The sequence below is a fragment of the Antedon mediterranea genome, chromosome 10 (genome assembly GCF_964355755.1).
Source record: "Antedon mediterranea chromosome 10, ecAntMedi1.1, whole genome shotgun sequence".
In the NCBI taxonomy this organism is placed as follows: domain Eukaryota; kingdom Metazoa; phylum Echinodermata; class Crinoidea; order Comatulida; family Antedonidae; genus Antedon; species Antedon mediterranea.
This window is the reverse complement of record NC_092679.1, coordinates 14,169,473-14,193,936: the sequence shown is the minus strand read 5'-3', so window position 1 is coordinate 14,193,936 and position 24,464 is coordinate 14,169,473. Positions and strand designations below refer to the sequence as shown.

Below are 24,464 nucleotides of genomic sequence, written 5' to 3'. Positions count from 1 at the left end.
CCAGCTGAATAATAATATTTTATTAGTATACTCTGGTGACAAAAGCAAATGTGAAGAATATAGATACTGTATTATGTACATAGGAATGTAAGATTAATATCAAAAATAAAAGGAGGAAGGGTTGAAAATGGTTGGGCATACTGTACATGATAAGCAAACACACCTACAATATCTATATAATGGTAATATAATTAGCCAAAAACTTGAAACCACAAGATAGATAAATACTCAAACTGTTAAAGTTTGAGTAACCTTTAATTTTTTTTTTTAACCATTCGGCTACAGTATTAGTAGAAAGGTAAGTTTTTGCACAAAATGTGCATTCGGTAATTCTAAGCCATATTCTTAACATCACAAGGAAGGTCATCATTAGATAGTTCCCATCCATCAGACTTCTAGATAATATGCTTCAGTCAACAATCAACCCACTTTAAAATGATATTGAACATTTAATATATTTTAGAGGATATTAAAGTAACTTGTAATTCCTCAATGGAAACGGAATTAAGCTTTGTTTAATGGTAATTTTGTTCTGTTATAGATTCGGAAACTAACAACATAGCGCACATCAACCTAAAAGTATGTCATTCATCAAATGGCCATTATTATGTGGAAGGGGAAACGTGGAATATAAATATGTGTACAAATTGTGTTTGTCACGATGGTCATGTGTTATGCTCTGCTGCAAACTGCCCGCCTCTGCCTTGTGTTCATCCAAGCATTAATGATAATGATTGCTGTCCACACTGCCCAGGTAATCCTTGGCCAAGATTATTGTTCCTTAAGTACAAGCAAGTATAACATAAAATGATTTAATGTTTAAAATCTGTATTATTATACATAATGACAAACAGATAGCTGGTGGAATATGTGTTTCTCAATCAGTTTTCAGTAATCGAGCTAGAGAAGTTTAGGGGTGGGCTAAAAAATAAAATAGTACTTTCAGGTATTCGTAGGTTTCTTCGGTGTGTGGGTATTGGAATTTGGCCAGTTTGTAAAGTGGAAAAAGCGAGGTGGGTGTGGGACGAAAAGTAATATACTGATCCAGCAATGTCCTTGGACACATTTATGGATAAAGAAAAAGCTTTGCCGTGGTGTATAGACTTTCTATGATTTGATATTTTACGCCAATGTATAATAGAGAAACGAAGTTAATTCACATGCACAATTCATATTCACAATTTGCCTAATTTTGTCACAGTTGTAGATGGCTCTGGAGATGGTGAGAACATGCCATGTGTGCAGCCTGGTGGAGTAGTATATGAAGATGGATTCAAGTGGAAGAAGGATGATTGTACAAGCTGTAAATGTGAGAGTGGAGAAGTAACCTGTTATTCAAACACCTGCCCACCTGCTAACTGTAAAACACCTGTATTGAGAAAAGGACAGTGTTGTCCATCCTGTCTTGAAGGTCAGTCTTAAATATCCTTTTATGGCTATACCATTGCTTTTCATTTTTTTCAAAAATCCAGAAAAGAGGCTCTAAAAACCAGAAGCTCTATAACACCTAAAACTCTCTAAAAAAAAACTTTTCCCAAAAATATCCTAAATTCGATAATAATATTCGTCTTATAACATAATAATATAATAATAACAGTCACTTTGGCGGGCCAAATAATGTTTTTGTAGAGTTGACTGTATAAAAATGGTGTATTCATTTTCATTTACATATTTCATGGTTTTTGCCTGTGGAAATTACTGTTACTGATGACAATCGCATAACAATTTTATATTATTTTGCCATAGTTGTATCATTTTATTTAATGTATTGGATATTCTCTATGAAGGTATTTGATTGATATTAATATTTGTTTTATTGTTTAACAGAATCAGTTGTCAACTGTGAGTATGGAGGGGCTTTATATTCTGAGGGTCAACATTGGACCACTGATAGCTGTACCCTGTGTGTCTGTCAAAAGGGTATATCAGTGTGTAGACTACCAGAGTGTCCGCATCTACAATGTGTAGATACAGTCATACTACCTGGACAGTGTTGCCCATCATGCCAACAAAGTGAGTTTATTAAAGTGGTCAATGGGATTTGAAATTGAGACCCAACCTTTAATAAGTACAGTATATCTCCTGAATTATGTGGCCATAGTGTTAAAACATATAATACTGTATAGGAAAAAATAAAATATACATAATATATATATATATATAAATATTTTTTTTCTTTTTCTGTCTCAAAATGTCATTTTTTTGTTAATGTAATGCGTCCGTCTATGTTTTATGTTTATGCTTGAGACTACAAAGACAAGCCACTTTGGCTTCTGTGTATCTTAACCCATAAACTATGTAAACTGTTGAATGTTGAATAAATGTTGTTTTTATATACCGTATACGGTATAAACTTATTTCCTCTTGTTTGTTTAACAGGAAAGTGTCACCTGAAGAGGTGTGTCATAGATGAGGGGTTCTACTGTATATGAAAACAATTTATATTTGTGTCCCTTCCCATATACGCTACCTACAATATATCTAGGATATATACTTACTTACTTCAGTTTTGTGTTTAGGGAACTTGTAGTACCTGTACAGTATTCAAGAGAGAATACATATTATATTTGTGTTAGAAAGTGAGGAACAAGCTTTTAAAATTCACTTGGCACAGATTCATGGTTCAGTCTAATGTAGTAATATGTTTCATTACTTAGTCTCATTTCTCAGAGTTTTGTAATGTAAAAGCTTGACAAACATTTAGCTATAATGTAGACAGCATTAACACACAATTAACTGTAAGCTCAGTCTCATGTCTCGTGAACATGTGTATATTACATGTATACAGTCAACAGTGTTTAAAGCTTTACAATCTTCTTACAATCTCATATCACCTGAAATAGTTTCTCATTCTTTATACACCTGTTCTTTTCTCCACAGGAGATAATCACCAAGATATTCCCTCCGTAACCAAGCTGGATTCGCCAGGTAATTCAACAAAATTTTGTCCAATTAACCACAGCGTTAGCTTCAAATTGCTCTTCTATCGGCAAAATGAGCTTTACTAGTTGTTGCAGATAGAGCCTTATAGGAATAAATTAATGTTTGCATGGTTTTAATAACATATGCTTTTAACTGTAATTGAACCTATATGGAAGATTAGTTTTGATGATACACTATTAAAAAATTGCCTTTTTTGGAAAATTGAGTTAATTGTACAGGTGTCATGTCTGTACTTGTTTTACCACCTGTTCAATGAGTACACTGCCCTTGATCTTAATCTTGTGATCATTGATTCAATTCAAATTTTGTCTTGGATAAAATTACAATGTCTTACATACACATGATGCAAGCATTACTAAGAATATATTGGGAAATCATTAGCTTTGAACAAGTGCACCTTTATAATGTAATTATTATTTATTGATATTTAATTGGAAAACTATTACAGTACTTTAAAGTAATAATTACGTTGTACAGTAGTTGGCGCCTTTGCTAACTATTGACAATAACCAGTTTCAATTAGTAGAAAAGAGCAGAAAATATTTCTGCTACATTTTAACTTACACACACACCGGTATAGTTGATAAATGTTATTACGATGTAACATTGTGTACCTTTATGTTGTAAACATTTTTCATCATTGTTAGTGTTACAACGGGTGTTACAACCATTTTTTGTATTTTATTTTTTAAATCCTGAATTCAACTTGTTTTCACAATAGGTCCAACAAGAAAGACAATGGACAGTGGAAGACCCCAAGAACCATTTAAAATGTTTACAGAAGGTAAACATTTTATATTTTTATTTGAATTACATTTACAATTGTACTAACCCTTTCCCCACCAAATTTTTGTATAAATTGCAGTATTTATACCATATTTTGGGTACTCGTTTCTGCTGCTAATAAAAAAAAACGGTACTGTATATTGCAGGAAAATTAACACAACACTGCAGCCAGATTTAGAAAGATTTGCACAAAATAAACTGTACCTAGTCCTGTACAATAAGACACAACCAGTTTATGGGTGTTTATAATGCAGATAACAATGTGTCTATGCATTTTATGGCAAATGTTATTTATTAAAAATGTATTGAATTTCTTTATATTTTCCAAACGCAGTACCAACATATGAAACAATTCCCTGTGGAGATACTGTGCCGTCATCATTCCCAGTTTTTCCAGTAGTTCTGTCAATCTTTGTCATCTTACTGGCTGTCTTGATTGTCATTGCTATGTTTTTATATGTGACAAAATACCGCCATCGTGTAGACTATCAGATTAAGTCAAAAACATTACCCACACCTCCAGTTACGATCATGTCCATCAAGAAAAAGAATGTGGACGTAAAAAACAGTAACAGAGATTCTATTAGAGACTCTGCCAGTTTCAAAGAGAATAACGTACAAGGAAACATGTACCAAGATACAAAACGAAACCTGGACACTATTGATATGAAGAGGTTCAGCGGTTATTACAGTGTCGGAAAAAGTATTCAACCGGTTTAATCCATGTGAATACAGTGTTTTTCGAAAAAATTTATGTTTGTATATACAAGTGTGTGTGCTTAAGGCATTGTAAATACTTTGTAAATAAAACTATTGAAAAATGGTCTTGGAAGAAGAATACAAAAATTCTTTAGACGCATGGTGTATGTTGTTATCATCGTGGAAGAAAGTACTATAATTAAGAGTCTTGGTGCTAGATAAAGATATTGTAGCATAAAACATATTTTTCTTTTGATGTAAATATTTTGCTATTTGTTGTTAATGTGTGTGATTGTATGTTATACTCACTTGGTCTCTCTTAAAGAGATGACCAATATTGCATTTTAAGAGTTAAGCTCTTAAAGAGACATTTTTTTACTTGACTTGCACTACACCATTATTATTGCAGTATTATACAGTATTGCACAGTCATGGTTTAAAGTGGCTGATTACCTTTATAATTGTGCTTGGGACATTTCATTCTCTTTAGGGATGTTTTCTTGTGGAAGAATGTTTAGGTGAGTGTTCATGAAAAAATGTTTCAAAAAAGGCAATCTTGCTTTTTGCGTAAATAATAAGTTATCATTTATGTTAATGTCACAAATTTTGCATATGCAACTGCCACTTCATGTATCTTTAAGGATTTTAACAAAGAAATCAAATATTTTTAGAATATTACATTATTGTTTCATTTCAAAATTCAAACCAAAGGTTTTTAAGATAAGAAATTTGAAAATATGATTTTTAATCGATAAGTCTTATTAAAAATATGTTGAATGTCAAAATGTGACAACAGATACTGTTTTTGTAGTTTAGTTTAATTTAAATTTACTAGAAAGACTACTTTCAATTGATTATAATCAAAATTTATCAGAGGAAAAATTTGCTATAGATTAAAATTATATAAAACTTGCATAATAAAAAAAAATTTTATAATTTCCATTTGATGGCACAATTGTTATTATGAAGTTTAATTTGGCTAATTTACAAAAATAAAGGAACATTAAATTTTTGGTTTTTAGATTGTCAATTATAGAAATTAATATTTCAATGTTATTTATTTAACATCAAACTCTCATATTCAGTAGGCAAAAACACTCTTCCAGAGGTGTACCTCTTAGACCTGTAGAATAACCCAATATGTAGCGCTCCGCCCCCTGTCTACAAATAAACTTGTATTTTCATTAAATTATTTTTGAAATATGTTTTTTTGTGAATGATCATTTAGTTATGATCTCTATTACTGAAATTTTAAACATTAACAATAGTATTTATTATTATTTTTATATAATTCAAGTATTTTTTATATATATTTGCAATTAAATTGAAATTTATGCATTTTATTGCATTAATTATATTATACAGTTAAATTAAAAACAGTGAAACTACACAATATGCATTACAATATACATGCACTCTGTGGTTTAGATTATGTCAGGTATAGTGGGTACACCTGCTTCAACTGTGTGTTCAGCACTGTAATTTTGTTTTCTCTTTTTTTGTCTTGCCATTCTTGATACTAAGCTTGTTTACATTTGTTGTGCAGATTATTTTTTTCTGATGCAAACTTTGTAGTAGAGAAGATATGATGCATACATGACCATGTATCTGTATGGCTACCATACGTTCGTGTAATCTTTTTGAGATTTCCAAAGAAACTAAACATAGATGCAATTTTACACACATAACTGCCTCGTTGGTATGGGCCTTGAAACGTTGCATCTTGGCAGATCGTGATATTACTATTTCGTTACATCATACTCACCAAAAAGTTTGTAGGCAAAATTTGTCATAGTAATCATTTTATACTACTGTATTACACATAGAATTGTGACTATAAAGCTTGGTTCTAAGATGTATGTGCAAGGCAAGTGAATTGACCAATCGCAAGTGACAGATTTATCCATCACATCATTAGTGGTCAAATTACTTACTTTGTTGAGTCCGAAGTAGGAACCAAGCTTCAAGAACCAAAGAGCAGGATGAACTTTGAGAAAAATGTTAGTAAAATAATGATCACTCTTTTGGTATTAGAAAAAAAAAAAGATATGGACGGTGTCAATTTGTAGGAATACTCAATACTAGTAAAGGATAAAAGATAAAGAATGATTATGTATATTTTGTGAAACAAAGTGTATAAACTTATTTGAATAAAATGCATTCATGTTTGTAATTTCTGAATCAGCATCATTATTTAAATGACCTGAATACTACAATATATAACTACGTCATATGGATTTGCTATGGTACAACTTATGGTATGCTATGCCAATAGTGGTGGTGCAAAGCCGTTATCAGCCTACTACAGTAGGCCTTACCTTAATGAGATCGGAGGACACTAAGCGCAGCCCCACTACAGTACGCACTACTACACTACTAAGTACCGGATGCCCTAGGATAGCCTACCTTTACTTGAAAATATCCAAACAACATTGCATCTGTCCATCACTTTGGTTGCTACTTGCTCCTGCACCCGCACCCATCCTGTAAAAATCGCTTTGTAATAAATTCCCTGACGGTAAACAAAAACAAAAAACGTAAACAATAGTTGTTCGCCATATTTTTCTGTGTGAGCCTGAACTTACCGTCTGATGATTCTCTGACTTGCCCGCGCCTCACTTCAATCGGTGACGCCAACTAGAATCGTGGCGTGATTGGTCAGTAGTTATGATTCTCTTCCGGCCGCTTCATATTGTTGCTGTTCTCTCATTATAAGGCTGTATTTTAGTACAATACTATTTTTAGTTTAGTGTGAATGCCAGGCATGTGGGGTGATGACACTGTGTTTTATAAGATTACTTACAATAACAACATTTCAGGAAGTGCCAGGGCGAGGTGTGATGATGATTTTTAAGATAGTCTGCCACAGAAGTATTAACTTGAGATTTATATCATTTATAATTGATTACTAATTAACATTGTCTACACCTGTTATTTGCTACGTGACATTATATCAACTTAATGATAGCGTGTGTGCTTTATGTCAAGTGAATTTAATACCAGTTTTTTAAATAACAAAAATAAAAAATCCAATGTTTTATTCTAGATTTGGATATGTAGCTTATACCATCCATGTTATGTCTTAAATATCTGCGTCAAACCCTAATGTCCTCCTCCCTTTTATTTATCTTCTCATTAAACTGGGTCATTGCAATCCATCCAGTCCCGTCACATACTTTGTTTTAAATATGGTACCGGTATTGTATAATACCGTTTAAAGGATTGGACTGTTATTGTTTTACGAGGATGTATTAAATGAATATGATATGTTTTTGTAATTATATTGATTTATTTGAATAACATGAATTTGTATCAACACTATAAAAACATACCATACAAATCGTAGTTTAGAAAATGGTAAGGCGCGTGCGTCGTGTAGTACCATCTCGGAAGAAAAAGTTGAGAGACAGGCCAATGATGCTACAAACGCGTAGACCAGTCATCGTCCAATCCAAATTCTCTTTTCCGTACTGTATAGTATATCATAAATTGTTACATTGAACAAATATAGGTGCAGCTTTTTACCTTCAAAGACATCCCAAGTGTCGTTGACGTTTGGAATGTCATTAATAAGCAAAGCATGTTTTACCGACTTTGTAAGCAATCATGTACAATTACAACCAACAACAAACTTGTAACTTGATCCTTTCTCATTTACGACGCCACGCGATTTAGATACAGATTATTCTTTGGACCTCCGCTCGTCTGTGGAAATTGCGGGGAAATTGGCATTTACAGGCATTTGACATTTTATTTGTACGGTGACGGCATCTAAAAAAGGCAACGAGCACAATTTTTATAATGTAATAAATAACCTTCTTCTCACGCAGGACCGTATACATTCTAAAAGCCTGTTTGCTGCTGTACCTTTGTGTTGTATAACGTGAACATTTACCGTTAGACTACTGTAAAATAAAATGACATATGGACCTATAATTTTCGCTCGTGTGAACACGCAATAATATAAGCTACACTTGGGTCATCATAAACATAAATCATTTGCGAACATTACTGTTTTAAAACAGTGGCTTAACGCTCTTGTTGGTCTAGTTCAGTGTACTTTACCATGTTTTGTAACAAGTAGACCTATTTTTTGGGGGTCTATAGTCTTTTGGGACTAAGTATTCAATGGGAACACAACAGTAATTCTGTCAACAACAATTTTATTTGTCTCAATTGACCTAAATATAAATATATAATGTGTTTAGTAAACGTAAATGTGATAAATATTCTTTTGAGTGCTGTATGCTACAATGTTTTGATAATATTGGAAGATGATGTTTTGACAAACACGAAAAATTTTTTTTTTATTGTTATAGATTGATACTAAGATGCCGTGCACTAACAATTATTATATAACACCTAAATAAATTCCTGTCATTTGATTGGACGAACGTGGGTCACATTGCGTGAAATAGTACACTCATTATTCATTCATTCATTATTTTTGTATATTATATAACGTTCGTAATATTCTATTAAATCTTGCCAAAGTGAACGTCGATAAATATACCGATATTCGATTTTCGACACGTAAAGAAAATACAATTTTCTAATCTTTTTTATGGTTCGTCGTCCCACTTTTTTTTATATCCTATATATTTTTTTAAATTTGAAAGTAATGCAAACGAAAAAAAAATTAGAGTTAATATTAATCTGGTCGAAATGTTGTTTTTGTATTTACTACAAGGATTCCCTTTAGCGTTGGGATCTTGTTTTGGAAATATCGATACTTCATCACACCCCTCACAATCGTTATAGTTTGAACTTTAAACTGAATTTGATTATAGTCATTAACCATTGACCGTAAGAAATAATGTAACAAATTTTAACCATATGTTTGGCAAATTCTATGTGACCCATAACTGACCCAAAATAGTTTTGCCAAAATATGCGCCGGTTGGGTTTCAAATGTTTATATAGAATCTAAGAAGTGATTTAAACGTTTGGAGTAGATAGGCTGAATAAACAACATTTATATTAAGGCAATCAGCAATTTAATTCAAAATGTGAACCATCACTTAATTATTAGGATGAATATGCCGACATGCAGGGCATAGGGACGATGTGTGTGGTAGATAGATATAACATTCTATTCTATAGTATAATATATGGTGGTACGTACACGACTGCCGCGGCATTTCAGTATGCGTCTACGTCCGTGCGTTGCGTCTAGGGAACCAAGCTAGCTTTACGTTGTGCTTACTGTCCTTGCGTTGCCTATATTGTGGTGTGAACCAATAATTATGTCTCGTTGTGCCCGCGTAAAGCTACATTCACACTTGATCCGTTTCATGGAACGGAAGACGGTTAAGTATAATGGAAATGTAATTGTACGTCGCCGTGTGAATGTAGTTTAGTTCTGCGAACATTTATTTTTACATAGATTTATTCAAAATTAGGGGTGGGCCATGATTTTTGTCATATTTATTTCGGATGCCAGAATCAGAAAACCAATTGTCATTCGGGATGTGGCGGAAGGTGTTTGCCCAGGAATGTTATTCACCTTGAGAGGAATGATGAAAATGTTTAATTTGTTACGCTAGGTTACGTGATCATTCGATATTTAAGCCATGGGTATCCCATTTGCACAATGGAACCTATAGGCCCTGTAGCCTGACACAGCAACCATAAATACCATTAAAATTTAAGTTTCATGACATTTTTAATGTCTTCAATTCTACATAAATACTGCTAGTGGGCATCTCGGCTATAATTAACACTTGCACCTCGAAGGCATAATGCTAAAGTCACATTCTATCATAACATATTCATCGTATGTCATGTTCCTCACGATTTCAATTTAAGCAAATGTAACCACGGGCGATTTTTTAAATTCATAGTTAAAGCTAGCTCACAGAACAGAGTCATGAATAGGCCTATAGTGTATATAGTACCGTACTGAAGTTATAGTGACAGTGGTTTCCTAACATCGTCAATATCTACTGTATCGATTACGTCACAATATTTAGCTATATAAATAATGTCTTTATAATTTGGGCTCTTGATGACGGATGTATTATATATATATATATGTATTGAATAAACGTAGCCTGTGCCATTTGGTCATCATAATGAATCATGATTATGAACATGATTCGGATCAATAAGTCGTTATATTATGCGTAGGCCTACATCCTGACAATTTCCTTTAACACATCTCAAAGTTATAATCCCTATAAAAATCATTAGTAAACAGTTTTATACAATGCATGTTGGCATCAACATGAAATTATTATACTCCATTCTTTGTTATAGATAGATAGAAAGGTCTATTTATAGACTCATCCGTGATAATGATATACCGTAGTTTGTCGATAGATAACCACCGCTGTTTGGCATGGCATGGTTCATGCCACCAAGATAGTTTCTCTCATCTATAAAAGTTATTATTAGATATGTCAACAATTAAAGTCATGATACCGCTTTACCTTAGCACCTGCGCAATAGACCTGAAGAAAGATCAGTTCCCTCAGAAGGTTGGCAGCAGAAACGTGTGCTCGCACGAAAGTAAACGTGATGACGCCCGGAGGAAAACTAAGCATGAAATATTATAAATATATTTCCAGGTGTAATGTGAGACACAGAATGTGTAGATTCATACAAAAAATCAACAATAGTTGATACTGGTCATTTAACACAGTAAGTGAATTATTATAGAAATATATCAATCAATTTTTGTCGAAGTCATAATAAATAGGGCCGACGTTTTGGCAATACATACCATACACATAATTTGATTTGACGGGTTATCTAAACCTTTAAAATCGTTTCCCCGATTTGAATTGAATTGAAGGATGAGTTGCTATGTGCGCATAGGCTGTTATTGAAATTATTTTTGTTTAAAAAAGTTACGATCGATATTGTTTGAGAATCACAGGAACGTTCAAGAGTTGTTGGTTGCATACAATATGAACAAGTTAATCAAATAATCGTAAAAATAGTGGCAATGAATGGTACTACAACTTTTTTAGGCAACAAAGTTCGTTCGACGTTGCAAACAAAGTTTCAGAACGTGACCAATATTTAGATCCGACAAATCCGATATCTGATTCCTTTAACTGATATTCGGAGGATAATCAAATGAAAGCTGAAACCGATATATTTCCCTTATTTTAATTCTGTATTTAATAATACTTTGCCTAGTATTTAATTAGTCTCTATGCTATAATAACAGTTACTCATACCGTGCCATTTCGATGTCCCCCGGCAGAACCTCACTAGAACTAGGTCAAAGAAATCGCTAAAGAGTTTAACAATTTCAGGTAGAATATTTCTCAAGCTGTTTTTATCAACAGAAAGCACGCAAAGGTTAAAAACCCCTTCGAAACGATGTTCACATTTTTATCAATAAACACATTCGTTGTAGCACACACTTGTTATTGGTTGATATGATTTATGATTGTAGGACCAGGGAAGTGTATCCCTCTACAGTGTTAGGACGACTAAATAGGCCAAAACCTGCATAATGACAATGTACCAATAACGAATTGGTCGAAGAAGAAACGGTCACCGCTTCTTTTTTTTTACTAAAAAATAACTATAACCACTATTATACATACTATATAACTATTTTTTCAGCTCACGTTTCCACATTTTCGGCTAGGCCTATACTTCTTGTTTCTTTTAAGTTTTGTTTCTGTTAAAAAGTTTCCAAGTATTCTTGTTATTGCTGTTTCTAATGACAATAACGTTTTCTCTGTTGTATCAATTTTGAAACGAAAATAGTGCACATACTTTTCAGTCATGACATGGGAAAATGTTTATCATTTATAAGTTGGTTTGTGCGTGTCTGTGTGTGTTTTACGGTCTCATGTTTTCTTATTTCGTTATAATTTTAATTAATGTAATTAAATGTGATTGTACCTTATTATTATAATCATGGAGGATATTTCCTCCATCTTATTAACGTTAAATCATTATTTATTTTTACAAATTTCAATATCGAACCACCTATTAATCATGAAAGAAGTAATCCTCTATTATTTCAAATAGATGCAATTCAATGGATTGTGATTCCGAACCGATCATCGTCTACCTGTGTGCATTACTCGCATTCCATTGTTTTATTTTCTCCAGTCACTGCAAAAGCTTCTGCTTTGCCAACTGATGTACATACGCCCCACAGACCTAATAACAGACGTTAACTCAATTGAAATGTGCTATATAAATATGAAATTATTGGAATAAATTATTTCAGTTGGAAAAAGCAGCATGTAACTCGACTTGGCTACAAATTAATAATCATTACATAGGCATACTGAATTTCTTTTAAAACTAAAATTGTCAAACAAAATCGCATCTATTTCTTTAAATTGTCAGTGATGGATCCAGACTAAAATGCCTGTTTGCCATGCCATATCTCAGGTTGCTGTCTGTCAAGTGCAAATTAGTCCAGTCTGCCTGTCAGTCGAACAAACATTCAATCCAGTCATTCAACCAATGTAATACTTACTAAAAACATTTGACACATATTTCGAAAGTTACTAACATCTTTATAGTTAATTTGTTCTTATATACTACATCATGCAAACAATATCTCAAATAATCCTTTAGAAAAATGATACATTACCGAATGTGCTATCATCATTTTATATGCATCCTTACCCCCAGTTTAAGCAGTCAAAATTAGATGTTATGACCTAAGCTATCCAGAATTTAAACTGCATTGAAATTAAATTTACAAAGATCTGATGTTCGCCAACATAAAAAAATTATTAGTAGCAAAGATGCTGAAAAAGAATATTATATTACATAAAAAATTAGGCCTATTTGGTCATTTTTTAGTACACAACTTTAAACATTCGCAATTTAGAATATATTTTTAAGGCTACCGAGTTTATATACCTAAAGGCTAGAATTGCAATAGTAGTATTAACTTCATAAACATTTTCATATTCATTATGTTAGGTATCATGTCAACATTATTCTACTGCAGTTACTGCAGTAACAACATTAGTTTTATTTGCAATAATGTATGGTTTTAGTTTTTGCACCAGTCACCTTAATAAACAGTGTGCATATAACCCAACAAAAAAAGATGGCTAAATAATTGCATAAAAATGTAGTTACTGCAGTAACTGCAGCATATTAATTTTGATATTTAAAGATTTTATATCTTAAAATGAAAATTATTCGCTAATCTTTTGTGCTAAACTAAGAACAAATACCAATTAAAGATAAATTTTATTGTTCTGCTAAATGTTTGGGTAATGGTTAGTTGCTTTAAATTAAGTGGACCACTCCAGTACTCATAAATGAAAAACTATCACATTTGTTATTTTAAATGTATAATTAATATTATATAGCTTTTCCTTGTATACAAAAAGAAAAAAAGATTGAAATTTAGTACTACAGTGTAATAACAGTACAACTTCGGAACCAACAAAGCATCACCTTAATAGGGGTGTCATCAGAATAGTTAAGACATTACTGTATTTTCTCTCGTTTAATTCACATGAAAGTGTCCCTTTAAAAAGTGTGTTCTCTTATAAGGGGTGACCAAAGGAAGGGGTTCAATTGTATTCATATAAGGGCAAACCTCCCACCATCACCAACTTACCCCAATACATACAAACTAATCATTTATATGAGTACAGTATAAAAAAAAATTACCTACTACAATTATTTATTCAACTTCTCATAACTTGTACATTATTACTATTTATTTATAAAAAAATAATTGCTAATTGCTATCATCAAAAAAAGAAACCAGTTCTTTGTCCAGTAAAGAAAAATAAATATATTGATTTTAAAATAACACAAATTACTTGGAAAACTTGGGATACTGTATATCTAATAAAATACTCCAGAATAAAAATTTGAAAAATCATGTAATGCAACACATTATGTAATAATAATAATAATAATAATAATTAATATTTGTACTCATTATAGTGGCTATATTATTTCATACTTTTGAGTCTAAACATAGAAGTTGCTGTTACAAACTGCAGAGCAAATTAAACATTTAGAAAATCCTTTATCTCAAATGTTGCATTAAAATTCTTGACTTATATAAATTTGAAAAGAAAAATGTTCTAGAAAAATCAAGCATCAACTTAATATATCACTTTGGTTGATGATGAAAAAAGAAGCTAATGTGTTTATATTATCAAAAAAAGTATAAAATAGTTTTTTTATTTTTACTTTTTTATACTTTCACTGAATGCGACTCTAAACATTTCAGGCCTTTCTCTTCGTATTCTTGTCTTGTTATCCAAAAGTCTTGTTTATCTTTCATGATATCAGCTAGAACAGCGCCACCAAGGAAAACCATGTGTTTACGACGAGGTGGATCTTCAATTTTGATCTTGAATTTCTGAAATTATTACAAAATTAACATTTTAAGGCTTGCATAAATTGCACAAATGTCATATAATTTTGTTATTTTTAAAAAGTATTTTGAGTCAAAAATAAAAATGTGAAAATCAGTAAAATTTCTAATAGGCTTATGACCATTTTTTGGCCAATCCTACTGTTGCATAGCCAGAAGGCAAATTACTTTATATCTATGCCTAAATCTATCTTTTGTTCAGCGGAAAAAAAGAATTCCCCTGCAAAAATCCTGACTATGGACTTGACACCTCTGTTAAGCCTGTTTTCCATAACTTTATTATTAAATGCATGCTTATTCATATTTCCATTTAAAAATTCCCTTCTGCAACAAATTCTCTCAAATTTTCTCTTCAGCGAATATTACAATAAGACATAAGAACATTAGCGTAAATAAATTCACACCTCATGGAAAACAGGCTTTAGTACTATTTAGTTGTGTTGTAGTTAAGTAAAGTATGTGAATATTTTCTGCTCAGTACTTCTTAGAGGAAAAATGATTTCTTCACTCATGTCAGATAAACGAAGTCATCCTTGCAGTTAACAAATATTTTTATACTTTCATTTATTTATTGTAACAAAAAAGTATTCCTAATAACAAATACAGGTTCAATAACCTTAAATTGTCTGATATATATTATCTAAATCATAAACAAGACTTACCGCTAGTTTTGTAGTGTCGCCTTTAAGAACTCGTTCAAGATATAATTGTTTTATCTCTCGCTCTAGCCTTGATGGTAGACCAGGGTACATTGTTGATCCACCAGATAGGACAATGTGTTTATAGAACTCTGATCGTGTATCAATATCTGCTGCTTGGATTGTGTTAAACAGAAGTTCCGCAATACCAACTCCCTCTATATTGATTAAGTGTGGTTGGAAGAGGGCCTCTGGTGCTTCAAACCTCTGACCTCCAATCTTTATGACTCGCCCATCTGGAAGCTGGGAATCAAAATGTCTTTTTATATAGCCATTCAATGTTATATTTTAATGTTTACGATTTCAACTAAAACAAAGCTGTTTTATGTAGAATGAATCCCATGCTGTATTCCAATTTACTTGTAAAAGTACTTTTTCTTTACAAAACAAGCACCAACTTGTTTGGTATGGCTTGAGAAAATTATTATCTGTATTTTTAATGTATGTAATTGTTGTATCTAGACTGCTCAGAACTTCTTAGAGGAAAAAATGATTTTCTTCAGTGTTATCAGAACTAATCTGTGTCATCCTTGCAGTCAAAAAGGTATTAAATAATTTTAATGAAAAGGGTTTATCAAGTCTTCCGATGCCATTTTTTGGGTACAAAATGATTTTAATTTGGGTAGTATTTTGTTTTCAATACTTACTGTATAATTCTCAACCAAGACTGTTGTTTCTCTTGATAGTTTCTGTTCTTGTTCAATATTGTACCTGATAAAAAACATTATTTCAATAATCAAATAAAACATTCCTTTCTTTTTCAATAAACAAAATTTCTTTGAAAGTTGATTATTCAACTGATCGAAAATATTTAAAAACAAAGATCTTTTTTCCCTTAAAATCTGCATGCTATCCTTTCAAATATCACATTTTCTGTAATAATCTTCTGTTACCCAATACCTATATACATACATATATAAATTGTGGATTAATTGCACATATTGTTTATCTATACTCACCCAACATAACACAATTTTTCTTTCATAATTCGGACTGTTTCGAAATCTGCTGAGTGGTTGAATGCATATCCTTGTAAAAGAAGCAACTATAAAGAAAAATAAATTATTAAGATATTAGTTTTAAGGATCAATGCACAGCATTGGCTTACAATGCATCTTTTAAAGTCAACCAGTAGGTACTGAGAGGGGCTGGCTGGACCAGGGCATACCAAGTGAAAAACATTCATCAAAAGATGTTTTGCACACATGTATAGTCCAAAAAGACTAACAATTGTATATCTACAATAGTATTGTTAATAAAGAATCATGTAGTCTTTGATAGTTGGCATGATATATTGTAAGCTTTTTCATTGTGTCGGTCTATCTGTCAGTGACCTCTCTTAAAACCAGACACTTGGTCCAGTTTAGAAAAAGGTGTAGTTTTTAGTGATGTGCTATTTTATCAAGTGTACCTAAAATCATTTGAGAAACTGCTCAGAACTTCTTAAAGGATTTATTGTATATTTTATTTTCATTAATAATCATACAAAAAGTATCTTCCTTGCAGTTGTCTAGTTATATATCCACCTTTAGGCCTTGTTCGCACTGGACTTGAAAAATGGTAAATTTAACCACGGTAGCCTTACTCAATGTCATTGGAAGATTTTTACCATTGTTCGCTCTTGCATTTTTCACGCAGTTAATTTTACCAAAATGTTTTCATGATGTAAAAACAATGATTGACTTGCATGTTTTACATCATTATGTATCTCATATTACACATTTTCATACACGCATATGCGGGAGAAAGCATAGTTGAGTGCAAATTGATTACTATGATTGGTCAGTTTAATACCAGGGCAATACACTTGTTCACGAACGACTCGGGACATCTCGGAACAAAAAACATGCCTCTCATCGATAGTTTTTCTCCCAAGGTTTCACATAGGTCTCTTGTGAGATTTTCCACAAAATTGTCTTCACATTATGCAAACCTGGTTACAACTTGTTACAAGTTACTTTTTGCAGGTATGAAAAGTAATTAGTATTATTTTTAGCATAACCTAATTGCTCATTAAATTCTTTTGGGCATGCAACAACACTAACATGTACTGTTGTGAAGTGGGCTATCATACATCATTACCTTTATAAGATATTTTGTGATGTCCCTGCCAGCAATGTCCAACCTCCTTGTGAGATGAGGTAGAGCAAAGCCTTCATAAACAGGACAGATATGCGTTACACCATCACCAGAATCAATCACAACTCCCGTCAAAAGACCTGAAAAACACAAACAAATCAACATTTTAGATTACGCAATTTGTAACATATCTTATAAAGAAAACCCACTTCTCTATTGCAGGATGTAATTTTGGTAATGGTAATATCTTGGGGTATATCTTAAAATCAACTTGTTGTGTAGATGTGAATGTAGCCCATTTTTAAATGTTACTATATACTGTATGTACATATTTGAAATCACTAATCCAAGAAATCTTCACCAATCAAAGACTTTAATCTTTTAAAGGAAACAGAATCTTTAGATCTTAATATGAGTCATTACTTACAAACCAAAAAGTCTAAAATATGTCTAAGTTCATAAAATTTACTAAAAAGACCCATTGCAATTTTTAAGCTGTAATGCTTTATATTATATGCTGTTATTTTTCTAGTCAAAGGTGAAAATATCAGGAAAGGGGATAATATTTGAGAGGGTGCTGAGTAGGGTGGGAAAGTAATGAGTTTGTGTGTTCCAATCCTGAACGCGCTCTACTGCTAGCAACAAACGATCACCCACTTTATTTCTACTCATGTGTGCCGTTATTGACATTGCTTGGACAATAATAAAGACATTTTGTATTGTATATTATACAAATAATGAATGTTGATGAGTGCAACATGGTACAAATAAATTCATGAGGTGAAAGGAGAAATGTGAAAGGTCATCGTGATGTTTGACTTAAATCTTGAGAACATTGTTTCAATGGAGTAGTTATTGATCATGTGACCCAAAATCCTCCAATCAAAAGATTGGTGTGTTAAAAACAATATTCTAGATTTATAAATCGCTTAATGTTGTAAGACCCCTGTGCTGTACATATTATTACCCGGCCATTTTTGGATCAAACACCTGGGTGGAGAGAGGCGTAATGTGTTATTTGTATCAAGTGTTCTTAAAATCATTTGAGAAACTGCTCAGAACTTCTTAAAGGTTTTATTGTATATTTTATTTTCATTGATAATCATACAAAAAGTATCTTCCTTGCAGTTGTCTAGTCATATATCCACCTTTAGTTGCAAACAAAGTTGCGTCTTGACCTTACCAGGTACCCATTTGTAAACCTGGGTGGCAAGAGGCAAACTTAAGTAAAGTATCTTGCCTAATGATACAAGCAAAACAACGAGCGTTGGATTCGAACCGATGATCAGTAGTCCAACATCCAACAAACTGTGCCACACACGTTATAAAGAAAAATGCTATACAAATATTTACCTTGTGCATAGAGTGTCAGAACAGCTTGAATAGCTATATACAAGCCTGCAAACTGATATTGTTCAAACATAACCTGTAAAAAAATAAAACATATATAAGTTGATTAAGCTTTTTGATTATTTACCTCCGCCAAGGAGGTACAGTATACAGTATGTAGTCGATCTCATTTGTCTGTTTTTTTTATTTTGTATCTCCATTGAGATCCAGCCACTAATAACACCCACAGCATTGTAATTTTTTGTATTAATTTGCCTTTGGATTTAATTTAAAGTATAACCTGAATGATATAAAAAGAGAACATCTCAATTCAAATGATATCTGTATATGAACTTTTTACTTAAATCACGATTTACCTCAACCATTTTTTCTCGATTTTTTCCTGGATTCATTGGAGGTTCCGTAAGTAACAGTTTACATGTTTTGGGATCTACGTTTAGTTTTTCTTCGCCAAATGTGTAATCCCAAACATGTTTCATGTCGTCCCAGTTTCGAACTATTCCATTTTCCATAGGGTAATTCACTTCAAGCATAGACCTCAATTGACTTGCTTCATCTCCAACCATTAAATCCTTTAAAAAGAAAGAATTTTTCATTCAAATTAATCAACTTCGATTGAAAAACTTTAGAAATTAAGCCCAGACAAGTGAAACCTCGCAATAAAATGTATGTTTACAGAGAATAAATATTAAAACTTCCTCATAATGCATGGTAATGAAGACCACAATGATGCCATATATTTGTATATTTTTTTATTGGTCTTTTTCTCTCTGTTTGTTATCCTTTTTCTAGTATTTTCGTATTTGTATTGTTCCCGTTTTTTAAGTATTGAGGGCTCATGCATGTCAGCTTCGGCTGTTTTGAGTCACCCTTATTAAATGAAGTTTAATTAAAAAAAAATTATTATTATTATTATTTTTTGGGACTATCTCAATAATGGAATTATTGTAGTGAGCTACGAAAACAAACCCGTTTCATGCACAAATGTTCATTATACTAGTTATTATTAAATTTAATGGTTTTGTATTACACAATCGAAAAGGAATCACTTCTACAGTACTGTTACACAGAGTAGATTTTGTAGTGCCTTAATCTGCAGTATGTACTGCCAACTGACAAGACGAACCACAATTTGGTTGGAAAATGTATGTAAATGTATGAATGCCATTTACAGTATAAATAAATTAGAATTAAAAGAGACAAACTATAACATAAACGTACAGTACGATGTCAATACAAAAAAAATTCATAGCGTTTAAGAAAAGAACAAACAGAATATCGACAGTAAAAAAGTAATGAACAGCAATCAAAGGATAAATGGAAATTAGCAAAAAACAAAAACCAAAAAGCATGCAAATAATTGGCCAAACACACAGACACACAAAATTAACAGTACAAAATAAAGCATGCTTTACAGTACACTGCATTCGCCACATCAAAGTGTATCTAAAAAACCTTTTTTTTTAAATCTAAATTGTGACCAAATGATTACAAAAACAAATATACATTTTTTTTATTATAGCCATACATTTCCAGGAAATAGATTTATTAGGTTATATGCATTCATGCATATAACCTCTTGATTCGGTCAGAATCTTTATTTGTTTATTTATTCTTTCCTTAGCACTATTTTGTCCGTGAATTATCTTGATATCAGTTTCATCTAGCTAAGTCAATTTTTCAGAGTATATTCCTTATGGCCAGGAATCGATGTGGTTATGTTTTCACGGTGCGCAATCAAACATTACGTGGTCTACGCGCGATTTAATGAAATCACGTTTGTAACCATATCTTCACAAGCATGAATCATTTTTAAACAAAATTTGGTACTCATAAATTTCAGGTCATATTTCATCATATGGCAATACAATTACGTGCGTAGCGCATACAACGCATGCGTACGCGCTTAAAATGTTCAAAAATTGTCAGAATTTATTTTCGATGAAAGTAGAGTACGTTTCTGGCAATTTTAAGCGTTTAAAAAATTACCATGAGTGCGCAGATTTTTGCACGCGCTCAAACATTAATGCGCACTTTTTTTGTCCGATTACTGTTGTATAACCTTTCTTTAATAATATCATATTTTATTCACTTTTCAACGCCAAACAGCGTTATACGAGCACGTCTAAAGTGACAGTCTACGCACGTGTAAGTTAACAAAATGGTGAAAATATGCTAAATTTAAAAATTAATATATATCGTTAGAATGCTCGGGAACACCTATTTTTTATTTCATTTTCTTGAAGTGTATGTATCATATGTATGATTTATTATGAAATTAGGAGAAAAAAAGTTGATTAAGTCATCATTAATGGCATATTAAATTAAAAAAAATTAATTATGACAATCAATCAAATTATAACATTTTCTTAGGTCGAAATAACAAACTTAACATTAACTTTCTTCCTTAAGAAGTTCAAATATTAAAGTTAAAAGTATATAGTTTGACAGTGCATCATTTTTTTTAAATTTTTAAAGATGTCATCATAGTAAAACATTATAATTCATTGCGGTATGTAATAATCTATCTGCACCAAAGTGGTTACTGCATAGTAAATACACGGAGGAATCTTTCCATAACTTTAGTCAGTTGTGTATGGCTCGATGGTCTGTGCTCGTGTCTATGGCATTCAAGGTACCGAGATCGAGTCTCACCTTGGGAAACGAAATAAGATTTTTTTTTTATTATCTGTATTGTTTGTTCAAGTTTATTTCTTAGTGTATAGATTATACACATGATTTATAATGAAATCTAGATAAAAAGTAACTTATGTCTTTATTAATATATGTAACAACAAATGTGGTTTATGACATTATACGCAGAGGGATCTTTGATCGGATTGTGATACCGGCTATTGTATTCGCGCTAGCAAGGTCCTATCATATATTATAAATAATTAAAGATTCTGAGAAAAACAATCAATCAATATATCTTTAAAAAATCAATTCTCTTTATTTAAATCAATGCATATAACCTATAATTCGTCATAGTGACGAATTAAATCTAGTTATATTTGTTATTGGTGGTAAAAATGCTCATTTATTTCCACCCCTTCTCCTCACTCAAATTAAAGATTAAATTGTGTTTGAAGGAAGAAAATTGGGATTCACAACAGAAATGTATGTACTATTTTAAATTCACATCAACATTGCTTTAGATAGGTCACGCATCATTGCACATGAAAAACAACACTGTAAAGCTAAAAATGGAAGAATTATAAAATGAGTTGAGTTTGAGAATGTGTGCCTACCTTCTGTACTTTGCAATGGAACAAATGAAGTAAGGGATTAAAAACAAAACAAAAGAAAGAAAAAGCAAAATAAATGATAGTTATGAAATTTCCACTGATAAACAGTCTTTAAGCATGTAAATGTAAACATATGAAAATAATGTCCTCTTTTCAATCTTGAAACAAACTGGTTTTCTGATTATAGATGTTTGTATTCAGTCCATGAAAAGAGATTTAGATTAACTATGTTAACAACTTGTTCACACTGACAGAGCCTGGATTTAATCCATACCTGAAGTTGTGTTCACATGTAAGTATATGATTTTATACAGAATCCAATCCACTTAATGTGAATTTTTATTCTTAAAACACTACACCCATTTTTTTTTATCTAGCAACCAGCTCCGGAATCCAGGCTCAGTATGATAATGGTAAATATTAGGGCCAGTTCGATTTGTCCCCTATTGTGGAAAAATAAACTCCTTTATAAAAATACTGAATATGGGCTTAATAACTGTCACCATGCTCGACAAATGCTACTTGAATGTTTAACCACTTTTGATTTAATATAGGATAGGATTGGCAGTAAAAGCATTATGATGGTTACAATTGTATAACTTTAGAAATACTATCCTTTTGCAAGCAAACTGCAATTAAAGATGATAAAAAATTTGCAGTATAAGTTAAGCTTTGCAAAAAATAAATGTTTTATATTATAAAAATTATCTTTTTACGTTAGAAAGTTCCAGTTTTAATACAATTTCTACAATTGCTTAGCCGATTAATAGAAATTTTAAATGAATATCATTTTTATGAATTATAAGCTAGTTTCATAAAATTAAAAGCATGTTGTTTTTCAAAGCTCTAGTCTGATAAAAAGCAGGTAAACATGAAATTTCCTAATATTTATTTATGAATGACAAAATCTAATACAGTACCTTAACTTCTATGTTGCCGACTTTTGCTGTGGACCGTATGATTGGTCGTCCAACCAATGAAGGAAAAATAAAGGCAGGGAAGTTGCTTCCTGCATATCCACATTTAACAAACTGAAAAACAAAAGAATATTGAATACAAACAAATGAAAATCTGTGGGAATATTGCACCCTAAATTTCTAGACTCCATCTTAGATTCCCAGGAACTGGCTCATCAGTAAAAATCTGAAGGTATATTACATCCAGTAGCCAGTATGAGTAAGTTTTTTTGTTGCTCTACACCTTTCGTTTTCCGTTAAAAAATTCCTTCACAACATCCTGGATACGCCCCTAAAAATCGTATATATCGTTTATTTTATTATACCCAATAATTAATGAAAACCATGGTAATATTAATACTGGTAATTTTTCATGTTCTTTAGATCTAGGTTGAGTTGGGCATATATAGTAGCGGGAGATAGGGTTAGCCAAGTAGGCCTATGTTATACTTCCTTATAATATTTAAAAACAATTATCATCATATCATTGTTATAAATTGATAATCAACATCATGCATGTCGTTGTCAACCAAGTTATCTGAATGAGATCAATAATAAAAACATACTCTGCACACAAAAAAACAATTTTATAACTAATATTTGTTTATATGTCTGCCACATTACAGCAAGATGCTAGGCCTCTACGGCCTACTAGAGTACTGTACTGCACTACTAGCTAGGAGTAGGAACTTAGCCCTGTAAACCCAGGCCGGCAGAGGACTTTCAGTCCAGCCAGCCAGGAGGAAACGGTCGTTATTACGCTGGCCGGTGTGTACGCTAGCTACGCTACTCTAGGCTGACCGTGGGGGCGGCTCCAGTTGGTACAGGATTAAATGTAAATTTGATTACCCTACTACTAGGCCCTATGCCTAGGTGGAAAAATAATAATAAGGATAGGCTAGGCTCGGAAGAAAGATCACTTCCTGATTTCTGAAGCGCTATCTTTTTGTATAGTAATCATGATGACACTTCCGGCATTTATATCCAATTGTTATCTTTAATTTTTGCATACAAATAATAAAGTTTTAGTCCAAAAAATAACGAGAAATAATAGAATACTTACACCTGTACCATTATCGCATACTAATATTTTCCTCCCTTCACTGTCCATTTTGATGATTCCCGATTTCGTAGACCAACTCTACGAGGAACAGCAAACGTCTCTCAGTTTTTGGACCCGACCACCGCCTTCTCTTTACAACATAAATAGACCCTTGATTTGATGTGTGTGTGTTGTGTGTGCGTGTACTTCCGTATTTCTTTTATTTCTGCTTTGTTTGTATTTTAGGCGATGTTCAAAAGGTTTATTACTACAACTTATTGTGCAAAAATAAATGGTAATATTGTTCAAAACGTTTTTCGTCCAATA

At 32.1% G+C, this 24,464-nt stretch overlaps 2 protein-coding genes and 2 non-coding genes across 6 annotated transcripts in view; 1 reads left to right on the top strand and 3 right to left on the bottom strand.

The window, feature by feature from the left end:
• Positions 1 to 6,601, top strand: part of LOC140060161 (cysteine-rich motor neuron 1 protein-like) — a 46,815-nt gene extending 40,214 nt beyond the window's left edge. For both annotated transcript variants that reach the window (XM_072106257.1, XM_072106256.1), the window contains exons 9-14: positions 542 to 754; positions 1,202 to 1,411; positions 1,828 to 2,013; positions 2,881 to 2,928; positions 3,665 to 3,727; positions 4,064 to 6,601. In XM_072106257.1, the coding sequence (XP_071962358.1) occupies positions 542 to 754; positions 1,202 to 1,411; positions 1,828 to 2,013; positions 2,881 to 2,928; positions 3,665 to 3,727; positions 4,064 to 4,449 (1,106 nt within the window). In that variant the 3' untranslated portion in view covers positions 4,450 to 6,601. The remainder of the gene's footprint in view (positions 1 to 541; positions 755 to 1,201; positions 1,412 to 1,827; positions 2,014 to 2,880; positions 2,929 to 3,664; positions 3,728 to 4,063) is intronic.
• Positions 6,602 to 12,903: 6,302 nt separating this feature from the next.
• LOC140060553 (actin-related protein 2) lies at positions 12,904 to 24,313 on the bottom strand. 2 transcript variants are annotated; one of them, XM_072106820.1, is made up of 9 exons: positions 24,159 to 24,313; positions 23,060 to 23,170; positions 19,248 to 19,466; positions 18,895 to 18,967; positions 17,545 to 17,681; positions 16,422 to 16,507; positions 16,110 to 16,173; positions 15,427 to 15,705; positions 12,904 to 14,749 (listed from the first exon to the last, which is right to left on the bottom strand). In XM_072106820.1, the coding sequence occupies exons 1-9, from the start codon at positions 24,204 to 24,206 to the stop codon at positions 14,582 to 14,584; spliced, it is 1,185 nt and encodes a 394-aa protein (XP_071962921.1). In that variant the 5' UTR covers positions 24,207 to 24,313; the 3' UTR covers positions 12,904 to 14,581. The 2 variants fall into 2 exon arrangements, with proteins under 2 accessions (XP_071962921.1, XP_071962922.1); XM_072106821.1 differs by having other exon boundaries at positions 19,248 to 19,463.
• LOC140061388 (small nucleolar RNA SNORD61) lies at positions 15,235 to 15,301 on the bottom strand. The gene has a single exon (XR_011847437.1). It is a non-coding gene; the product is annotated as a small nucleolar RNA SNORD61 (small nucleolar RNA).
• Positions 15,926 to 15,996, bottom strand: LOC140061389 (small nucleolar RNA SNORD61). The gene has a single exon (XR_011847438.1). It is a non-coding gene; the product is annotated as a small nucleolar RNA SNORD61 (small nucleolar RNA).
• Positions 24,314 to 24,464: the final 151 nt, after the last annotated feature.

Bases quoted from the DNA above. Each gene is read 5' to 3' on its own strand.
- LOC140060553 (XM_072106820.1), bottom strand. From the start codon at position 24,206: ATGGACAGTGAAGGGAGGAAAATATTAGTATGCGATAATGGTACAGGT. The intron at 19,467-23,059 runs GTACTGTATTAG...TCTTTCTTTTTA, and splicing joins TCGGCAACATAGAAGTTAAG to AAGGATTTAATGGTTGGAGA. The intron at 18,968-19,247 runs GTAAATCGTGAT...ATTTTTTTACAG, and splicing joins ATCGAGAAAAAATGGTTGAG to GTTATGTTTGAACAATATCA.